The 22044-nt window shown below is 37.9% G+C and overlaps 1 protein-coding gene across 23 annotated transcripts in view; it reads left to right on the top strand.

The window, feature by feature from the left end:
* Nucleotides 1-22044, top strand: part of Sgip1 (SH3GL interacting endocytic adaptor 1) — a 200500-nt gene that overhangs the window by 100091 nt on the left and 78365 nt on the right. For all 23 annotated transcript variants that reach the window (XM_047541444.1, XM_047541437.1, XM_047541452.1 and 20 more), the window contains 3 exons: nt 2941-2997; nt 7123-7177; nt 7882-8057. In XM_047541444.1, coding sequence (XP_047397400.1) covers nt 2941-2997; nt 7123-7177; nt 7882-8057 — 288 coding nt within the window. The remainder of the gene's footprint in view (nt 1-2940; nt 2998-7122; nt 7178-7881; nt 8058-22044) is intronic.

The following is a 22044-nucleotide window of genomic DNA, read 5'->3' as shown; positions in this document are numbered from 1 at the left end:
TCTCACAAAGAGTTTTATTGGTCAGAACTGTCCTATAGGATCATTTACAAAATGATCCAAGACTATCTTGATAGGGAAAAGAGGGACATTCATAATAGAAATTGAGAAATTTGATGAATGTATAATTGAACATAACTGTTACTCTATTTATTGATTTAGCCCATCATGTTATCTGAGAATAAATAATAAGCTTAATCAAAGTAAAATACCTATTAAAATAAGATTAGCATACTTGTGAACCTCAATTATTTTTGAATAGCAGTCATATATTTGAGTTATAAAAGTTACTAATGCTAGGTGTAGAATTATAGAAAATGTAGAAGAGAAATAAGTAAAAGAATATATTAGTCCAATTCCAAGAGAGAAAAAAATACTGTTTGTTAGTGAATAACCAATATAGCTTTGAAGATTAGGTTTAGCCATCAGTGATGTTTTCCCACCTGAAATGTTCTTCCCTGCTTATTCAATGCTTCCTGTCTGAAATCAATAGAGCCATCATCTTTACCATTACGTTACCATGAGCTGCACCTTGCTCAGTGTTTGAAAAGAAGAAATTTTTTTGCCCTCTTGGAGTCTAACCAGAAGAATTTCAGGCAGGTTCTGGCCTAGCTTTAACTTAGTAATTTTCACTTGCAAAACCAAAGATATTTGTGAGAGTAAACTGGCATGAATGAGACCAAATTGCCAATTCCTCTAATAAAGTCATGTTTGTGTATGTGTGTTTGTGCGTGACAAAAGGAATGTATTGTTATGATTTGTAGTTTGTGTTTAGTATTTGTTTTTAAAATGTTTCTGTTTTAAAAGAAAAAGAATGTATAGGTTCTGCTTTTCCTTTAGCTCAATCTTCCATTGATTTCCACGGAAACTGGAATTCTTCACTCAGTCCAAATGTAGAAATTCAGGAAATTTTTCATACATAATGTTGGACATATGTTATTAAGAAGAAATACACACACATAAACACACACACACAATAGATATGAAATTTGTTCCACTGAACATATAGACTGTCTGATATTTGAAAGACTTTAATTATGGAAATGATATTCTAATGGGAAGGTACTGCAAAACTGAAAATATTGAACTCAATAATTTACTTAATCTCTTTGATCTTGAGATAGAATCCTTTGTACTAAGGAACGATTTAAAAACTAAAATGTATATTGATAGCAGTATTATGCTGATCACAAAATTCATGAGTTTACTCCTCTGGAATTGACTTAGCTTATTTGATACCCTGTTACTATAAATTCAATTTTATATTGAAATTGGTTTCTGAATATGCTTTCTAAGAAGGAACTGGAACATTTTGCCATTAAGTTATATACGAATTCATGAAGAAGGAATTTAAAAAGGAAACACACATGACAAATAGAAAATGGCAACAAGACTTATTTCCAGGGGAGAGAAAAAATTTTTATTATTGCGAAAAGATGGACTATGTTCTAACAATATCTTCATAAAGTTTATGTGTGCAGAGTTAATGTGGCAGATTTTTAAAAAGAACTTTGTACGAGGTAGAAAGAATATTGCTCAAACGCCAATTCAATGGAGAGAATTCTATGGGAAGATTTAAATGATGTCTGACCACAAACATCACAGAGGAGCAGGAAGAAGAGAGAGTTAGGCACAGGCCCTATATTCCTGGGTACTGGTCTCTGGAAACAGGACAGAGTTCTTATATTTGTAAATTCTACAGTGTATAGAAAGAGAGAGGTCACTAACACATCTATTCCTTGCACCCTGTTTACACTTGTTAAATCACGGCCAATTCTAAGAATGCCCAGTCAACATTCAGTAAGTGCTAGTCAATGACAATGGTTATTCTGGGTTGTCTAGTGATCCTCTGTGTATACATGAAAAGCTTACTTCCCATCTATTTGTCAAATTGGGTATTAATGCTTACTTTGTAGTGAAAGTGGCCTTTATTTGTGATTGCAAAATTAGAGGTCCTGTCTTCAATCCTCATGCATTGCCATTTGATGTGTCATTCTGAGATCTGCTATTGCTCAGTAATATACCATTGCTCTGTGTGCTAAATACAAGACTGTTCTTAGATAGAGCCTCCATTACTGACCTTATTTGTGTTTTTGTCCTTTGCTCATAAATACTAAAGAATCTTAGCAATTTTCTCTTTGGTGATGCCCAATCCTTGCTTGAGAGCTTGTGGTCATATGTCATGATTGTACTAGGGACCAAAATAAAACTTTAAGATAATCAAAGACAGCATAATGCTGATACACATTCTGTTTGCCATGATATGCGCTCATGGAGGCATGGAACACATAGATGAGGAAAATTCACCATTAATCCCCAAATTCTATTTTAATCATTTGATGAGAAAAACCATTTGAAAAGAATCTTAACATCAGTTTTAATAACTAGGAGCTAAATGAACTAATCGGGATCTGACTTCCTTTGTATTTTATTAAAGAATTGTTAGAAAAAAATTGAGTCAGTGTTAGAAATGCTAAAAGATTAGTTAATGACTTGGATTAAAACTCTTTGAATGTGTTGGAACTAATTGTATATGAGAGCAGCATGGGAAGTCAAAATGTTTCCATTTAAAATATATGTGTATATGGTTATATTCTCTGAAGGCATAGAGGATTAAATTATAATGTAGGTGCTGCTAATCCTTCAATAATTGAATAAAATTTGAATACCTAGTTGCTAATACTCCCATTCTATTTATCTTATAGTCTTCTGTGAAATATGTAGGCTCTTTTACATAGTATCATGGCATCTATTTTGACCATCCAGTTACACCAATGTGGTTCCATAATAGGCTGCTCTAATTTGTCTTTCCAGTGTTAGATTTTGATAGCTAGCTCTTGCTAAATACAGTTAAGAGTTAAGTGGCTTTCGTTCCATTGTGTTTTTTTTTTCTTTTTTCATTTAAATGTTTCCCTTCTAAATTTATTTTCAAATTTATTACAGAAGAAAAGCAATGGGGCTCCAAATGGATTTTATGCAGAAATCGATTGGGAAAGATACGTGAGTATCAGAATATTGTTTTTATTAAATATTTTGCAACTTTACAATGAGTCAAGACACTCATAAGAGGACATAGAAATAAGTAAAAGACTTTCTATCTCATTAGGAAATGTATGGTGCATTTAGGATGGTGAGGAGGTGAAGAACCCAGGAGTCTGATAAACCCTCCACATATCAGCTGTGTGTGGCCATTGAATAGTTATTTGCTGACCAGAAAAAAATGAAGTCAGTATAATAGTTACTTTGTAGCTTTATGTCAAGGACTCAACTGTTAATTATTTACAGAATATTTTAGTAACCTTTCAATCCATAGTATGTATTCAAAAAATGCTTTTTCTAATAATTCTGGGTGTTTCAGCCCCAATTCTATTTCTAAGTAACTTTGAGGGTCAAGCAAGGCAGTTAAGCCCTGAATCTTGGTTTCATGACAACTACTATAGCCTCTTGGTACAAGCTTTTCCCAGGCTGAATGATAATCACTTGTTGCTTCTCAGAGGTGACAGTGAATTCCAGCTGAGACCTAAACTTTCCCTGTTATTCCCACTAAAACCAATCAAACGTCATAAACATATACTTCAACCACAACAGAATAGCTTGTTGGGTCCAGCCAGGATCCCTCCTGGATTTCTAATCATATAGAACTTTTTAAAAAGTTTTTCACATTGAAGATCATTTCTATTGCATATTGTGCCCAAATTCATGCTCCCCACTAAGTGCCTTTGCTCTTATCCTATGACTGTCATAGCCCAGTTTTTCATATTTGTTAGTAAGCTATGTTTTTATAATAAATGAGTCTATAGTTATTGAATGCTCAGTGTTAGTTATAATAGTAAATGCTCCTCATCCTTACCACCTTAAAAGGCAAATACTACATTATCTGCACTCCAGAGAAACTGAGACTGAGAAAAGTAAAATTCATTATGTTTACCCCTCTGCAGTCCAAGCATGTCACTTTGCCAACATACTACCTGTCTTCTCTTAGGCCTCTTTCCCAGAATTGAGATCCTTTTGATATTTCTAACAGTTCAGTTCCTCAAAATGTCTAACACCCTCTAAGTTATCCTGAATTCAAATTATTGACAACTTTTGTTAAAGAGTGATCTCTTCTGCTAAAATTAACTCTTTTTTACCTAGAAGGATTTCGTTGTGTTCTATAGGATTCTTTAATACATCTGAATGAACTCTAAGCAAACAGGAAGCATGGTCAATTTAAAATACCAAATTATTCATCAAATACTACATATTACCTCCCATCTAGCAAACAAATCCTAAACTGTGCTGCTGCACCTGGTCAACACATAAGTGCTTAAATGAAGCATAACTTCCTTTTAATGTGTTTAGGACTAAAAACTAATCAGATCACACAGGAATCGCTGTTGTAATTATGCATTACATACCAATTTCTCCAAGTAATAGGAAGAATTTTATTCCTAATACATTACATTTTCCCAATTTTGTTAAGGAAGAAAGATCTCGGAAAGGAGGGAGCTTTAACCAAAGGCCTAGAGTGCAAGTTGGGGTTAACTGACTCTACATTTGAGTAGAGAGAATTCCAAGCAGAGGATACCACATTCTTGAGGAACCTGAAATGAGAAAGTTTTGCAGCATTCAAATCCCAAAGTTGATGGTGGGAAAAACTGTAGCCAGAAGGGGGATCAAGGGAAGAGAATCTAAGGCTAAAGAGAGGAGCAGGAGGCAAGTCATGCTGGGCCTTGTTGGCTACACAGAGATGCTGGGCTTTTATTCTAAGTGCAGTGAGGAGCCAGGGACAGGTTTTTAGCAGGGAAATGGCCTCCATATGTTTGCATTTAAAAAAAAAAAAAAAAGTAATTCTGAGTACTGAGGAAGGATCACAACAGGGAAACCACAATACATATTCAAAGATGGCAGCTTTCAGACATGAAAAGAAAAACATGATCACTTATATACAGAAAATCTTCTTTTTTAAGGCAGATAAATAGAAGAATAGAGAATAGAGAAGGGTAGTTACCAGGGACAGGGAGGGGGAAGAAATGAGGGAAGTAGGTCAAGAGGTCCAAATCTGCATTGAGGTAGGATGAGTGAGTCTAGATCTCTAATGCACAGCATGTGGACTGTAGTTAATCATATTACCTAAACTGAAAATTTGCTAAAATAGTAGATTTTATATATCCCACTGCCCCACACCACACACACACAAAGGGTAACTTCAGAAAGTGATGGAAATGTAAATTTGACTGTAATAATCATTTCACTCTGTGCATCAAAACATCATGTTGTACACCTTACGCACATACAGTAAAAAATACACTTTAAAAAATGGTGGCTTTTCCCGTGGAATTCAGGTCCCATTCTCACTCTATGGTCATGATGTTTTTATCACTTCTGTGAATCTAAAAGTCACCCTCCAACTCTCCTGTATCACTGCCAGGCCTATGGCCTCAATTTCAGCACGCCTCCCTTGCACTCCTCGTCTTCCTCTCATCTCAGGCGTAGGACATAGTCTCAAAACGCCAGATCTGACACGTGCTGTGTATGCTCTTGAAAAATGGCATCTGATTTCACTTAGATTCCTCCTTGGTTATTGGGATAATTTTTTCCACATATCATTTGTATGTCATTCAATGAGATAAAATGTGAGTCACAATATTTCCCATAAAATAGGAACTCAAATATGAAATGTTAATCCCAGCGTTACAAACTGCCTTTTATCTTTCCTTTTTCCTAAAGGTAGTGGTTATCTGCTATTAGATAGCAGGGAGTACCAGCAATCTCTCAGGCCTGGAGGGTAGAAATCTCAGATTCTTCTTGAAACTTTCCTCTCCTTTTTCTCCTGTGATTGATCTAGTACCAAAAACTATCAATTGATCCTTTCAGATGTCCTTTATTCATCCCATCCCACCGCCAAAACTGGAACCATAGTCTCAGCACATCTTGCCTGAATTGACACATGTATTTCAAATTAGTTCTTCTTTCTCCAGTTTCTTCTGCTCCCAATCTATATGGAAATGTTCTTTCAGAACACCTTAAGATTCTGCTTTTGGCACATCCCCCCCGAGAGGCTGCTGCAGCTCTAGAGAGTCCAGTCTCCTGCCTGACACATTGGCCACCCACTGTCTTATTGCCCAGTCTCCTACTGCGCAACTCTTTTCCAGTTGTCATCTCTGCCACTGCTCTTTCTTCCCCATCTGAACCATACAGCATCCATTCCTGCCACAGTGTCTCAGTACAATCTCTTCCCACCACCCTACAGGGACTCCCGCTCTGCCCTCTCCTAACTGCACTAGAAGGCTCATGTGGACCTCATGCCTGATGCTTTCAAACTTCACTAATTTCCTCTTCCTTCTAACTCCCATCTAACACTGGTGTTTTGTATTGTCATTAATTGTTGCCTACCAAAGTTATTTCAATATCCCTGAGGACAAATAATTTGCATTTTGATTTCCCCATGTTGCTTAGCAGTCCTTGGCTTACAGGAAATGCCTGATAGGTTCTCTTGGAATGTTCTCTTCCACTGACAGTGATTTCTTTTTTATTTACCCAGTAGGAGGATTCTCCAAGTATCTTTGAGTAAATATACAAACATATACTGCTCAGCATTCACTTCCAAAAGTTAAAACCTAGCCCCCTAGAATAAGAGACTTGTCTACATCCTTACATAAAAGACAGTGGATGAATGGATAAAGAAACTGTGGTATATATACACAATGGAGTTTTATTCAGCCATAAAGAAAAATGAAATTATGTCATTTGCAGAAAAATAGATGAAACTAGATAGTATTAAGTGAAACAAATCAAACTCAGAAGGTTAAAGGTCCTTTGTTTTCTCTCATATGCAGAAGATAGAAAGGAAAAAGGAAAAAAAAGGTGGGGAAGCAGGGATCTCATGAAAATCAAAGGGAGGAAAGAGACCACGGGATGGGAAATGGTGAGGGAGAGGGGAAGTGCTAGGGAGTGATATTGGCCAAATTATATTGTTATACTGTGTACATGTAGGAATATGTAACAACAAATCACATCATTACATTCAACTGTACTGCACCAATAAAATGTGGAAAAAAACAAATGAAAAAGACTCTAGGAAGAACAAAAATTTCTCTATCATTTCAAAATAATAATTGCATAATATGTACTTTTATTTTATAGAATTCACCTGAGCTGGATGAAGAAGGCTACAGCATCAGACCTGAGGAACCCGGCTATATCCTTTCTTTTTTTTTTTTTTATTTTAATTTCTAATCTCTCACAGATAACAGTAAGCTAAAGTCAGGTTTAACAAAGGTGATGAAATAACCTAAGCTGCTATTCCTAATAGAAGAAACGAATAAATAGCACAGAGAACAGCCTGATCGCTAACAAGCAGGCATTTTGCCTTGATCTATTAATAGAAAAGAGAGAGAGGAGAGAGGAAGAAGCAATGTGCTAAAAAAATAGTCGTGTGAATTGTGGGTACTGGGTTGTCTACTAAAATCTGACAGGACGATGTCATTTATAGTGACTGAAAAATAGCCCTTACTGTCCTCTCCCTCCAGTTCATCTCTGGGCAAATCATGTCATACTCTGAAGCACCCAAGACTCTTCACAGATGATCCATAAAGAAGTCTTCCTCTCTTTGAGGCTGAGTGAGCTCACGCATGCTTGTGTGTGTAGAGTGTGACACCACAACTGGGCAAGGGCAGTAAAAATTAGGTGTGAATCACTACACTTTGAAATGCACCATCCCTGATCATGTTCTAAGGAAAGGCGAAGAAATCCTAACTTTAACTCTTTTATTTTTGTTTGTTTCGCTTTGATTTCCTGCCATCTCAGGATACTTTTGCAGTGACTATGTGCAATCACTCTTGTTATTATACTCATCAATGCCTCCTTAGAAGAAAGCGCTAAGTATCTTTAACTGTGTTCTACCTACCAAAGGAAAGCACTTTTATTCTTCAAGTGAATCGGAAGAGGAAGAAGAATCGCACAAGAAATTCAATATCAAGATTAAACCATTGCAATCTAAAGACATTCTTAAGAATGCGGCAACTGTAGATGAACTGAAGGCATCGATAGGCAACATTGCACTTTCCCCGTCACCAGTGGTGAGTGGCTTTTTTATTTCAAGCTTTGGTGAGGTTGGACAGACAGCTGTGTTCTGCCTGCCTGCTTTTAGCCCGTCAGAAACCCCCTACAGTCATCGAGGGCTGCCTGAGGTCACCACTGTATGAAGTCTATAAGCCTCAAACAGTTCATCCTAGCTTAAGAAAGTTTTGCTCATTCAATATGGCAGCTCTTACTGGTATAAATACATGGAATCACATGTATTTTCTTTTATTTTACTGCAAACATTTATAAAAGAGTAGTGAAAAAATTTTCCAAATTGATTTCTGAAGCAAAGTTTTACGATTGAGGATGCAACATTCACAGATTTACTAACAGTGATTGTTTTTAAAACACAGTTTACTTTTTCTCATAAAAAATACATGAAAGGAAAACTAATAAAATTGGCTTTAAAAAACATTCTCCTTGCTGTGCTTCAAAAGAAAATATTAATAAATATCATAATCTAACTAGATATTAAAACTCATTCTTCATTATATTTTATTATCAATTTGTCTTAAATGTTCTCATCTTTAAGATACCTCAAATACAAATGTTGCCCTATTTCTAGTTTTCAAATGAGTGTTTTCCTACAGTCTGTGCTTCCTTTCCCCAAAGCCCATCTACTAAATTTCTTCACTTGCTTGATTCTGACTTTCAACATTTCGTGCTTTTTCTGTGGTATTTAATAAATGCCACTATTGTTTTCTAAAGATAGCTGTGAATAGCAGATGAAGGCTTTCAGACTGGCAGCTAATATGTCCCTGGCATTTTCTCTGGGCAGGTGTGTGCTCCCTGCAGTATCCACCTGCACAGGGTAGTTGAATAGTGCTGAACTCTTTTGGAGGGGCTTCTGAAGATATCTCAGTTAGACTTTCTAAAGGAGTCTAGTCATGAAGCCTTTGAGGATGAACTTTGACCAGCTGGGGATGAAGGATGTAAGTCTGTAAGGAAGCCTTCTTTACAGCATATGTTTATAATGACCTTCATCATCACTGTGGGTGACAATCAAAATGATTGATAGTAGTAACCAACCTTAGAAAATGATATTTCAGGTAATTTTTAATCATACACTCACCTACTACCTTAAAATACAGCCCCCAAAATAGAAGCATAAAATATCTTAGTTTTTTCCCCCATCTGCAATTGGAAGATAAGGATTTGTAAATGGAATGGAAGAAATGTATTTTCAGTAATGGTGTCATTTTGACATACACATTTCCACTTTTCACCTGACATATTTCAAATTGGTTTTCAGTTACTGAATTTTTTTTTAATTGTAAAAATTCACTAAAATGCCAGAAACCATTGATATTCACGTCCCTGTAAGGTATAATAAATGTAGTGGGCATTTGGAAATTATCTGGGGTGAGTAAAAGAAGACAAATTCATGGGATTAAATGAACAAATACACTTACTAGCACAGTCCCAGGAACAGGGTAGAACTTACTAGTATAGTCCCAAAACATTTGCTGAAAACTTGTTGAACCTAGGAAATGTTGTTGAATCCCATATCCAGATGTGCCTAAGCCATCTGGTAGGTATTCCTCCTACCTGATGTGTGACTAAGGATGCAGCAGGAAAAGGAGTTTACTTTGAGCTGTTCTCAAATCTGTTTTTAGATTACCTGAACTTAAAATTCAGGTTCTTTTATTAAAAGACAAACAAATGGCTATCAGAGGACATTGTCAGTTTCTGACACTGTGTCTTAAGTAATCTCAGATTATTTAGGGGAGTTCATTTGAACATGAGATTTTTTTCCTGACTTATCTTCAAAATTATTCCCAGAATCAGTTGAATTCAAGATTTTCCCTTTTAGAAACTTTGAATCATTCATTTCTAACTAGTAGTCATGCTGCACTACATGTTAGCTAACAGCAGGATGAATAGAAACAAATTTCAGTCAAGTATCATCTTGCTTGGTTGATTCATAATCATCCAACAGTAACAATGCCTCCCTCTTACAAAGTTCACTACTTTTTAAGGCAGACTGCTTCATTGTTGAAAGAAAAATCTTCCTTCAGGTAAACTAAATGGGTAATTTTTGTCCTTGGTTATGATTATGTTCTTTGAAGGATGAACAAAGGATAAGACCCCTCCTTTGCCAACTGGTTTTCTGTGGAGAAGATGGATTCCAACTCAAAGTTTAGTGTGCAGGTCATTTATTAACAAGTGACCTTGGGCTTAATACCTATGGGATGGGGTGGGCAGAGTTAGAAGTTGAACTGTTTAACATGTCCAGCAAGAGCTAGAGCTGATCTCAGGAGAACTATGGAGCTAAAAACAATCCTTCAGTGTTACCTTGAGTTTGACTGAGATGAAAACCCTGTATACTACTGTACCAGTCATTAGTCCTATAGGGGCCACCCTAGGAAGGGACGTGACCTTGAGCAAGGTCGCTTTCTGTAGCTGAGACAGACCTTGAGGTGTTGACAATTGAAGGCTGTCAGTAGCACTTCAAACAGCTTGTGCAAGAAACCTTATGAAGAGAAATCTTCATGGCCCACTTTGGTGTCCACCACAAATCCCCTATACCTGACATAGGGCCTCATTATCATTGCCATTCAATAAATGCCTGAAAGCATGTGAGTGAGTGAAGAAACATGTGAATGAGACCAGGCCAAGGAAAGAGCTCCATGGCACATCACCACACTCCAGTGAGTCACCCATCCATCTCGCCACCACACATAACTGTGCCCTCTTCCTGGCCACTTATTTCCATTCTATTCAGACTAGTGATGGGAACCTTATTAAATGCAATGCTGAATTTGAGAGACCTGGAATGTCTGCAGCATTTCCTGGATCTACCAGATCAGAAGCCCCATCAGAGCGAGGGATGGATTTACTTTGCCCTGACAAGTTCTTCACACTAGTACCTAGGGCTAACACCTTCATTTCCAAGTTCTTTCTGACCATCTGTTTAAATAATTGGTTCTAGAATTTTAGGTTCTAGAATTTTTAGGTTTTAGCAGTGTAGTAACAGAAAAAGCAAAGAACATGGATTCAGACAGTTCCAGACCCCATGTCAGAAATATCACATGTTACCTTATACAAGCCCCATGACTGTTCTGGAGATTTATTTTCTCACCTGTAAAGCTAGGATGATAACAGTCCTGAGGGAAATTTTCTTCAGATTTCATGGGTCCATGGCAGAGTTATCAATAATTGACTGAGCAAAGCACTCAGAAGATCCTAGTAGTAACTGAGACATGATTGGTACTCAGCAGGCATTTGTTTCTTCATTACTAATCTATATATATATATTTTTTTAAATCTTTTTCTCCCTATTTGAGGGTCATGCTCTGCTTCCCCACATCCCATCTCCTGTCCTAAAAATATACTGTGTTTTCATCTCTTGGAATATAATGTATCTATATCTCAGAGTTTGAATTCAGTTAAAGGAGCCTGGGAAACTCTTACCTACCTTGAACTTTCATTCTTAACTTAATCACCTTTTAGGGAAATCATTTTTAATTCAACTTTCTCCCTTCTGGACATTTATGATTGACTTTTCTTTCAATACAAATACAAACTACTTACCCCTGAAGGAACTCAGGTACAATGGGAAAAGTGACAGACCTGAACCTGGCCTCTTGCTAACTATGCTGTTTAGGCAAAGTCTTTGACCTGTTTGAGTCTTGGTGTCTTCATCTCTAAAATGGGAATAACAAACATCTACCTACAGAGTGGTGGATGTGATGTCTGTCTCTTTCTGCTAGTACAGAAAGATTGTAAATACCAATCCCCCCAAAACAGAGAGAAGATAGAAACACAGATATGAGATGATGTCTTTTGTTTCCCTTCATCCCACACATTCAGGGTAGGTGCAAACCTCTATTAAATCATCCAACAAAGAGCTTTGTCCTTATTTTCTAAAAGGAGCTAAATAAAACAATGGGTGCAAGAACACTAAAGAATATGCCTTTATAAAAGCAAACAAACAGCAAAGTCAGAATTCGACATATAATTGAATGGAATACAATTCTCTTTAAGGTAATTTGAGAGAAGTGGAAATAGACACTTATTCCACTTACGTCCTAATTATTCAAACAAGTGAGCTCTACTCCTTCTTAGCTGGTGATCCTAGGCACATTACAAAATCTCTGCCTTGTTTTCTTTATCTGTAAATGAAAATAATTCCCACGCCTATTTCATATTACCACTCTGAGGGTCAAATGAGTTAATAAATATATACATATATTTATTATACTTACATATCTTTACATATAATAAGTACTCATTACATTCAGAGATTATATCATCAGAATTGTCTGCAGACACTCTAGGTCGCATTTTTAAAAATTATCATTAATCGTGATAAATCAGGTAACCCAAACATCCAAAAGTCATTTAGCTCCACTATCAGTAATTAATTATCCTAAGTATCAAACTGAGAAAATAGATAATTTTTTAGCAATGCCTGTGAACTGACTTTAAAGATAATTCCTTTCATAAATCATTTGAGTTACATCTCCTGAATAAGTGTGGTACTTCTTTTTGGAGACTGTATTAAAGGTTAACATTTGCAATAGCACACTATATCATGCAGGCCCCGCCAAGTTTATTTTATGGAGAATGGACTTTCTTACTCTCCTTCAAGTTACTTCACCAAATATTTGTTGAACCCTCTCCATGCACTGGGCCATGAGAGCCTACAACAGAAATATTGAACAGTCTGTCTAACCTTCTTGCCAACACTCTACTTTTAAAAAATATCAGAAAATGACATATAACCAATGTTGCTAGCAGGAAACAGAAGCTGAAAATCCCCTTGTGGCCCAAACCTCTACCTGACTTCCACTCAGCCCTTTTTGGGGTCTCCCTGCTTCCTTGCCCTTCTAGGGGTCTTACATGGACATCTCCATTCCTCTGGAACCCACAAGGAGCGCCATCTCTGACACATTTGTAGCACGTTCTGTGCTCACTAGGTACTTGGAAACCTGTGGCTCCTGTAGTTTTCATGGAAGTGAAAAGACAACTGTGGTTTAATTCTTGGTGCAATCGTTTCCCTCCATCATGTGCTGCTGATACCGCCGTTTACCGGTGACGAGTTCTGCTCCTTCTAATGTTGAAGATTGAACACTAGAGAAGCACGCCAAGGCAAGCATATTAAGCAGGTTTTATTTAAAGGTAATAATACAGACTTCTCCCGGCAGGAAGAAGGGGGCCATGGCTGATGTTCTAAAGTCCCCAGAAGTGAGCACACCCTCCATCTTTTATAGGTTAAAGTCTCTTTTGTTCTCCAGTTCTCTCCCCCTTATCTCTCCTTCCAGCCTACTGTGACTAGGCCTGGTTTTGCATTAAGTGAGAAGCCATGGGCAGGGGGAGGGCCAAGGTGATTCAGGCAGGCAAGGGCCCAGGGGGCATTAATTAGCAGCCCCTTGTTTGCAGTCCTTGATAAAGGCAGGTAATTTTGGTAATCAATGGGCTTTGGAGATCCTTGACATTCCATTCTTCCAGGGGCAGTCTCCAACTTCCAGAGGCAGATGGCTTCATGGCTTCATTTCCTCGAATTGACCCGATCCCCTATTTCTACACTAACTACCTGTCCTTAATTCTGGCTTCACTGCTACGGACCCTTTGTTCTTCTGTGAGCCAAAAATACCGCAGGCTTACCTGGAGAAGTTGTGTTTTATCCAAAAGTGTTTAGTTCTGTATTGATTAAGTTTTGCTCAGGAGTTAAGTCTGAACTGTTTACATTCTGACTCAGCACTTTGTCTCAGCTATTGACTCTTTTTAGGAAAAGTAAAGTTCATTTGCTCTCCCTAAACATTATGCATAGTTTCTGAGTACTCACAACCCTTTGAGTGCTACTGATGGATGCTCAGCCTCCCACGGTTCCAGCTTTGAAGCCCACCTCCTGGCCTTTCTCCCGCACAATCACAGATACCCGCTTCTACAGCACTTCATGTGTCAGCCCTTGTGACAGGAGAGCCAGGCTGCTGACCAGGTCTGGTCATATGCTGCTAGGTCACATGTGATTTGTAATTTATTAAAATTCACTCATTTTATATTCAGACGTCATGCACCTTTATTTCAAATGTTAAAGAATGACAACTCAATTTTATGGTACTTATATTTCAATTACCCTAAACAATGAATCAGTCAGCAAGTACTTTTTTGTCAGTGGTAGGTTGTAATAATGCTTTATGTGTTCGATCATGACATGCTCAAAAGGATGCATGAGCAGCAGTACTCTGAAAGAGCAGGGGTTTGATGATAGCCCTATTTTGCAAAGAAACAAGCCTCTTATACCAACACCGATTAAGAGGTGATTGAAGGTTCAAGGGCCAGGACTGGAACTCCCATATCTACCCGCTTTCTGCCTAGGTAAAACACAATATGTTTTCTTGTCTACAAAGGTGGGGTCTAGGCTTCAGTTACCTTTATGATCCCTCCCAACTCTTACTCTCTGCAGTATTCTCTGGCCTAATGGTCTCTTTGGGAAGCTCTCTGTTGTTGGGTCAACTGGGTGTAAAGCAAGAGAACCGAGAAGGAGAGCATTTCCTTTGAAGCTCAAGGGCAAATAGGAAGAACACAGGCTTTTGAATCAAATCCGTATCTTATTATCTGCATATCCTGGGCAAGTTCCTTAACTCAGAGCATCCGACTCCAAGTATGGAAGATAGTAACAATAGTTATGGACCTTCCCAGGATCCCTGGCGGAATGATGAGAGATGGTGTTGCACAATGCCCAGCCCTGTGCCTTGTCACCCAGGGGAGGCCCATTCACTGTCACTTCCCTTTCAGTCACACCTTCCTTTTCCTCCAGTTGAGAGACTTGTGGGAGGCAGAAGGAAAATAAAAATAGTGAGGGAGGACTTGAGCGAAGTCAAGAGGAGAAAAGATGTAAGAGGAGGAGGCACCCTACTCTGGCACGTAGGCTAGTGCCTCCTCCCCTTCCCCTGTAAAATGCAGTGTTAGGAGGAATTAAGGAACTTGATGTTGAGTTATGAAGGAGCAATTAGTTTAATCTTGTTTCCTGGAGAATTGCAATCCGTAACAGTTATTTATCCGAAAACTATGAAGAGGGACTGATAGCTTTGAACTGGAGACAGTCTGGTGCTGTTTGTCGGTTCCAGGTGGCCCACCCACCCTCCCACCCCCAAATTAGCCTGCCAGAGAGCAAAATCCATGCATTTGCTGCTGCTTGGAAACACCACCCCCTTTCCTGCACTCACTTTGGCAGAAGGTTCAGCACCCCGTTGAGTTCAGTAAAAACAAGGAGTCATCAGTGGGGGAGGAGAGCTCCAGTCTCCTACACACCAGCATTGTCTCCTGGCAGAAACGCTGCTGCTGCTTCGGTGGTGCAGGGAGAGGCTAAATATCGCATGCATGCTCCTGCTAACTGCTCAGACCCCGACCTCACATACAGGGAGGCCACGGGCAGGGGTACAGCTTTGGCTCTACTCATCAGGAGAACTTTATAGGGTAACCACGATTTGGGTTGGTCTAGACCAGGACTATCAAACATGGGGCATACAAGCTGATACTCCCTCCTCCATACCCTCAGCAGACCTAGAAGCTAGATGTAGTTTAAGAATCCCCATCTAGATTGAGCTTCAAGCCACTTAAGGGAAATCAGCCAGAATTAACACCTGAGATGAAACTTTTTTTTTTCAGACCTTATAGAGAAGGATAGATGGGGAAAAGGGGTGGGAACTTCCTTTTTCAAAATACATTGTTCCCTTCCCTATGTTATAAAAAAAAAAACCACCACACACACACACAGATTAACTGCAGAAGAATTAGTTTAGTGTCAAATACACATTGGTTTTCTCCCCCTTTACTTAATTTATTTTTCCTGGAGAATTCTTTGTTGCTTCCATTTCCCGACCTTTAAAATCACAGTACCACTTTCCAGACCTTCCATGTCCCCTTACTTTGGTAAGAAGACATGGTTGAGTTGTATGTTTCATTCCTTGAAAATGAATGAATAACATATTCAGTATTCAATCTGGAGCACCGTAGTCATTACTTCCCAGCTAACATTGGTTGTAGCTTTCAAGTACACATACCATGTATTTTGTTCCCCCTGTGAGGTATAAGAGTCAGATTTTCCTTCCTTAACTCCCCATTCTTCAGTCCTACTGTCTCAGGCAAGCTGACCTCATTTGGGGGGGTTCGATCACAGGGGTTGGAGACCACACTCAATTTCTGCTATCAATTTAAAATCTAATTGAATGAAACTATATACCCATACGATATTCACCAAAAAAAAATGTTAGAGTAGCCTCACCAGAGCAGCAAATTCTTGAATGGCATGCTTGTAATTATGATGTCAATTGTAATATTTAAAAAGGCTAAGTTTTATATCTCTAAGTTCTTCTACTTGGAATTAGTCCTTCTAATATGAAACTTAGAATTTGAAACTATTTTTTAGTGTCTAATGGCCACAATCAGAGTAGAATGGGCTCTGTAAAGAAGAAATCAATGTGGAAAATAAGTTTTTAACACAAGCATAATATATGAACAGTTTGCTGAATGCGGGTTTTTGACAACTCTTCCTGCACTCAGAGATTGTAAATTTGTTTCTCTAAGGGGCCATTTCCTCTAAAGCCCACAGCTTTGGATGACACATAGTAGGTGCTTTAAAAATACCCATTTGTTGTTGAGGTGGGTGAATGTGCTTCACCCTGGGAAATTATCTGGAACTTGGTGGCTAGTTAGAATATAATACAATTTGCATTCTTCACATTAGTTTATAAAAAGCAAATTTATTGTTCTCAATCTTTTAGATATTCTCCCCTTCAACTTCACCAAATTTCTTTCTCCATTACTGGAGAGATGAACAATATGCATAAAACCTTCCTGTTTTTCTTCTCTTAAAATTTGCAGGTTCTTTTAAAAAGTTTATTAATGTGTTTGTCTCTCCCCAATCCCCCACCATGGGTCCTAGTTTTTGTTTTAATCCATCTCTGCCTCCTTCAAATTCTGATGAAATGTCTCTTTTCTTAATTAAGACCTTAGATTTTCTGTCACTTTGTGATCCTTGACCCTAAGGTCAAATTTTAGATTATCTTTCTTGTACTATTATACTCATTTTCATACTAAAGGATTTTATAAATGTATGAATAATACTATAAAATAAGTATAACAGGGTAGGAAAGAAGTATGTATCTTTTTGCCCTCTAAATTTTTAGTGTCAGAAATCTATAGCAATAAATGTAATTTTTAATTATTTTGTTAAAAAATCTCAGAGTATGAATCATCCACATTAATTATATAAAAATATTTTCCATGAACTGGGGAAAATGTTATTTCTAAACAGAGAGAAGTTGATATTTTTTCTTATATCTGTCTGAAGGAGAGCCTCTAACTTCCCTAGACCCCATCTACATCACCAGCCAGCAGAGAGCCTGAGCTGCTTGTCCTGAAGTGGACAGCAGAGACAGAAGTGAGATGCACTGACCTCATTCTGTTGCCCCTTTAAAATTCCCTTTCTACCTTCCAACCTATTGGAAACCCATTTTTATACTGTATTATTTTTCAACATGGTACATGGGGAATCCAAAGAGTACTAATAAACAATAGTGTATGCTGCATCCACGTATTTTCATATATTTTTTTGGTCTGTTTTATCTACAGATCTGTTTTATCTTCTCAATGACCAGTAGTTACTAAACGTGCACACTGGAGAAGCCCTGATAAGCAACAGTAATGAGCTGCATCAGAAGAGAGTAAAGCTAAAGTCTTTAAGTGACTTTCAAGACCCTCATGGCCAGGTCCCCAGACTAACACCTGCCATTCTTCCTTTTCATTTCTATCCTCCCTTGTTCCCCAGCTCAACCCTCTTTCCCCAGATACCTGCATTATGACCTCCCTCACCAACTCAGGTCACCTTCTCTCAAGGACACTTATGCTAACGACCTTATCTGAAATCACAAGATCCTTTGCCCTGGCATTTCCAAACTCCTTTATTTGCTCTCCATGTAAAAATTGCATGTATCACCAGGTAGAGCACACCTGTAATCCCATTGACTCAGGAGGCTGAGACAGGAGGATCACAAGTTCAAGGCCAGACTCAGCAACTGAGTGAGGCCCTAAGCAACTTAATGAGACCCTGTCTCAAAATAAAAATTAAAAAGGACTAGGCATGTGGCTCAGTGGTTAAGCACCCCTGGGTTCAATCCCTGGTACAAAAAAAAAAAAAAAAATCATTTAAAAATAACTACTTTACATCTTTATTACATTTATAATTTATTTGTGGTCTGTGTCCTCTTAGTCCTAAAAGTAAGATCATTGGATCTTTTTTGTTTTTGTTTTTACCAATATGCCTAGAATAGTGTCTCATATTTATTATGTGCTCAATAAATACCAGTTAATGGCTTAATAAATGAATAAATAATACTTTTGCTCCATGTGAACACCTTCCTAGTCATAAATAACTCATAGGAAGTGATTATTTTATAATAGAATCTCATTAGTTATAATAAAAATTCAGAATACAGCTATCCTATTTTTTACATTATGCAATGGCAGCTCTTACAATGGCTTACAGATTCTACTTGTTCTGTCTTGATTCTACTCTATGACACTTGGTGCTGAAATTCCCATGGGCAGCTCTGTTCTTACTGAGCTGTTAAGTGTCAGGAGTGTACTCAGAGCACAAAACCTCATGCAAGGGTTATCAAAATTCTGGTGTGTATTTCCTTCATACTCCACTGTTAGCTTTGGCTCTGTTCTTAAACAGAATCCTATTTTAAGTGTTAGTGATTTCTAGCACGTCATGCAAAAACATAGGCTTTGACAAGACCTAATTTGTATAAATTCTTTACTTACCAAGTTTTCTGGAGCAGTAACAATCAGAAAGAAATTCTGGCTCTATGCAGGGCAAGGGTCTATGGGTTTTTTGGAAAATTCATGAGCCTAAGAATGAGCTGCCTTCAACAAGGCTTGCAAGTTGGTAATTGTGGTTTTGTTTGTTTGTTTGGCACTGGGAATTGAACCAAAGGGTACTTTACCACTGAGTCACATCCCCAACCCTTTTTATTTTTTGAGACAGGGTCTCACTAAGTTGCTTAAGGCCTTGTAAGTTGCTGAAGCTGGCCTTGAACTTGAGCCCTCCTCTCTCAGCCTACTGAGCCACTGAGATTACGGGCATGTGCCACTGCACCAGGTGGTAATTGTTTTCTTAGGACATCAAACAAGAAAATCCCTGTCCTTAGAGATCCTGCAGTGGTTATATTTTAGGTAAATGCCTTGTCCAATCCAAAAATTCACTTATTCTCTCTCTATTTACAAGTGAGCCTGGAAGTATACATTTCCTTCTTAATTCTCTTGTTTTTTACATAATTAAAATTCAATTCTAATGCTATTAGAGTATTTTAATTTTCTGATTTTTAATATTTTTATTTTTGGGCTGAGGATATAGCTCAGTTGGTAGAGTGCTTGCCTCCCATGCACAAGGCCCTGGGTTCAATGCCCAGCACCAAATATATATATATAGATAGATAGATAGATAGATAGATAGATAGATATAGATTTATAAATTAATTGGTGCATATTAATTATATAAAATCATGAGCTTCATCATGGCATATTTATATATACATAAAAACATAACCAATTTCACTCCTGAATACCTCCCCTTTATTCCCACCTCCCTTCCCCTGATTCCCTACCTCTACCCTAATAGTCTCCTTTCTCTTTTCATGGAAATTAGTATGAAGTTTCCTCAAAAAGCCAAAAATAGAACTGACACATGATCCAATTAAACCACTCTATGGTATTTTATCTAAGAGAATTAGGGTCAGCGTACTTTAGAAATACATGCGTACCCTTGTTTATGACAGCACAATTTACGATAGCCCCATTATGGAATAAGCCTGGGTGTCCTTCAACAAATGAATGGATAAAGAAAATGTGACATATATATCCAATGGAGCTTTATTCAGCAATAAAGAAGAATGAAATTATGTCATCTGCAGGAAAATGAATGAAACCAGAGATCATAATTTTGAGCAAACTAAGTCAAATTCAGAGAGTTTTGTGTTTTTTTCTCATGTTAGCTCATTTTAAATCAAGAAATACTTTTGTTTTCCCATAAGGAGAATTGTCATGTTTGTTCTCTTTTTTCTTTTTCTTTTCTTTTTTTTTACATTTGGAAGAAACCCTTAAATTAAGAGGCCATAGGCTAAGTGTGGGTAGCTGCCAAGAAAGCAAAACAACGTGTTGAATCAAGATGGTTCAAGACATTGTGGGGTAAAAAGGTATAAGGAGGAGGGCAGTGGCCTTTATCATTTGTGTGCTCATGTTTATTCTTTTTAATTAAATAAGTTGTATTTAATTAGACAAAAGACTGAGAATTGTATTCTATGATCAGAGTTTAATCCCAAAAACTGAAAGCCTGCCACTAACCATAAGCTCTCCCTCTGAGTAGCTTGTTCTCTGAGACCTGCTACTATAAATGGGTATGATCTGTTTAATTCCTTCAATGGAAAGATACTAGTTTATTTTCCAGGCTTTATGAGCTCTGAGCATTAGCTCCATGGTCTCTCAATCTCAAAGCAGATGAAACCCAGGAAGTGGGTTCAATCTATTTACAGGACTTGGGTCCACCCTGGACCAGTCTCTCTCGAGTTAATCTGGGATCCAGTCAAGGCCATGTTCTTTTGTAGTCATGTGACCTTGGAATTCCTATGAGCCTCCTTTTCTTCATTGATAAATTAGAGACAATAATGACACCAACCAACCACATAAAGTAAAAATAGCAAGTTTTTGTGGAATTTTAAAGGTTAGTGTCATTCCTGTTTCAATCCTGTTTCATCCCCAGGAGGACAATTATCCCTACTTTAGAAAATACATAATGGAGGCACACTGTGACTTGCCCAAAGGCATCCAGAAAATTAGGGGCTGAGCTAATTTGAGTACATAAAATCTCACATCCTCCTTCCACCATGACAACCCCTTAAAGGCTATTCGATTTTAACTCCCAAATTCCTTTTTTTCTGTAGATTGAGGGCCCGGACCTTGTTATATAATTTTCATTTCTTTGTGCTACTTACCAAGCATCTGCTTTTAAAAGTGGCATCAAGGATACGGCCCTCTCTCGGTTCTCAGCTGTTCTGAAGCATGCATATTTACTATAGAAGAAAATTCCACCCTGGAGATCTGATCACATAATTCCATACTAATGTCTGTGTAAAGCAGTGTCACCTCCTTGGAGCCTTTGTAACATATGTTAGCACCTGAGGTCACTAATGGGCAGAGAAATTAACAATTAAGTGGGAGCTAAGTGAAATATTTATAGGAGCTGGTGAAGGAACCATTACAGATGGGGCCACATGCCTTGTGCCATTTACAATTCAGCCTTCTTCCAGAGAGCAATTCATCTTCCCATATATCAAAAGACTATGCTTCAAATGTTTGTATAATGTTTGAATGGCCCCCAAAAGCAAATTCATCAACATGTTTTCAGTGCCTACTGTGTACCTAGCACTGTTTGGGGCTAAAGAGAGTTCATTTATAACATTGCAGTGAGTTAATAATTGAGTAGAGACATCTAAATGATACAGAGCAAAACAAGAATTGCAAAAATATATTAGCAATGTGTACCTTCATTTTCCTGGAGGCTAATAAATGCCAAGCAAATAGAAAGGCCTTCAATATTTATTTATTGTTTTAAAGAAAAAGAATGTGCTGCAATCAAATGAGAGAAGGGGACAATTTATTCTGACTGGGAAGCTTAGAAAAAGGTCTCATGAAAGAAATGTTACTGGCTTTGGAAAATGAGTAAGAATTTGACTGGGGGAGAGGGACAAAGCATTGAAAGCAGAAGCAGAGTAGACAAATGGCAAGGGAGCCTGCGAGTGCTAGAGTAGCCTGGAGGGGTCAAGGAGAGTGGCAGCTAAGCCTCATAGAAAGCCAAGGGTGTGCAGCCCACAGGAAGGCCTTCAATGCCCTAGGCAGGGTTTCTGTTATATTCTCTGGATGGCAGGGAGATTTTTGAAGGAGAGGGTACTGTATTAGCTTTTGTTTCTGGAAAAT

The sequence above is a fragment of the Sciurus carolinensis genome, chromosome 1, assembly GCF_902686445.1.
Source record: "Sciurus carolinensis chromosome 1, mSciCar1.2, whole genome shotgun sequence".
In the NCBI taxonomy this organism is placed as follows: Eukaryota; Metazoa; Chordata; class Mammalia; order Rodentia; family Sciuridae; genus Sciurus; species Sciurus carolinensis.
The sequence above is the reverse complement of the archived record's forward strand: the minus strand, read 5'-3'. Positions and strand labels throughout refer to the sequence as shown.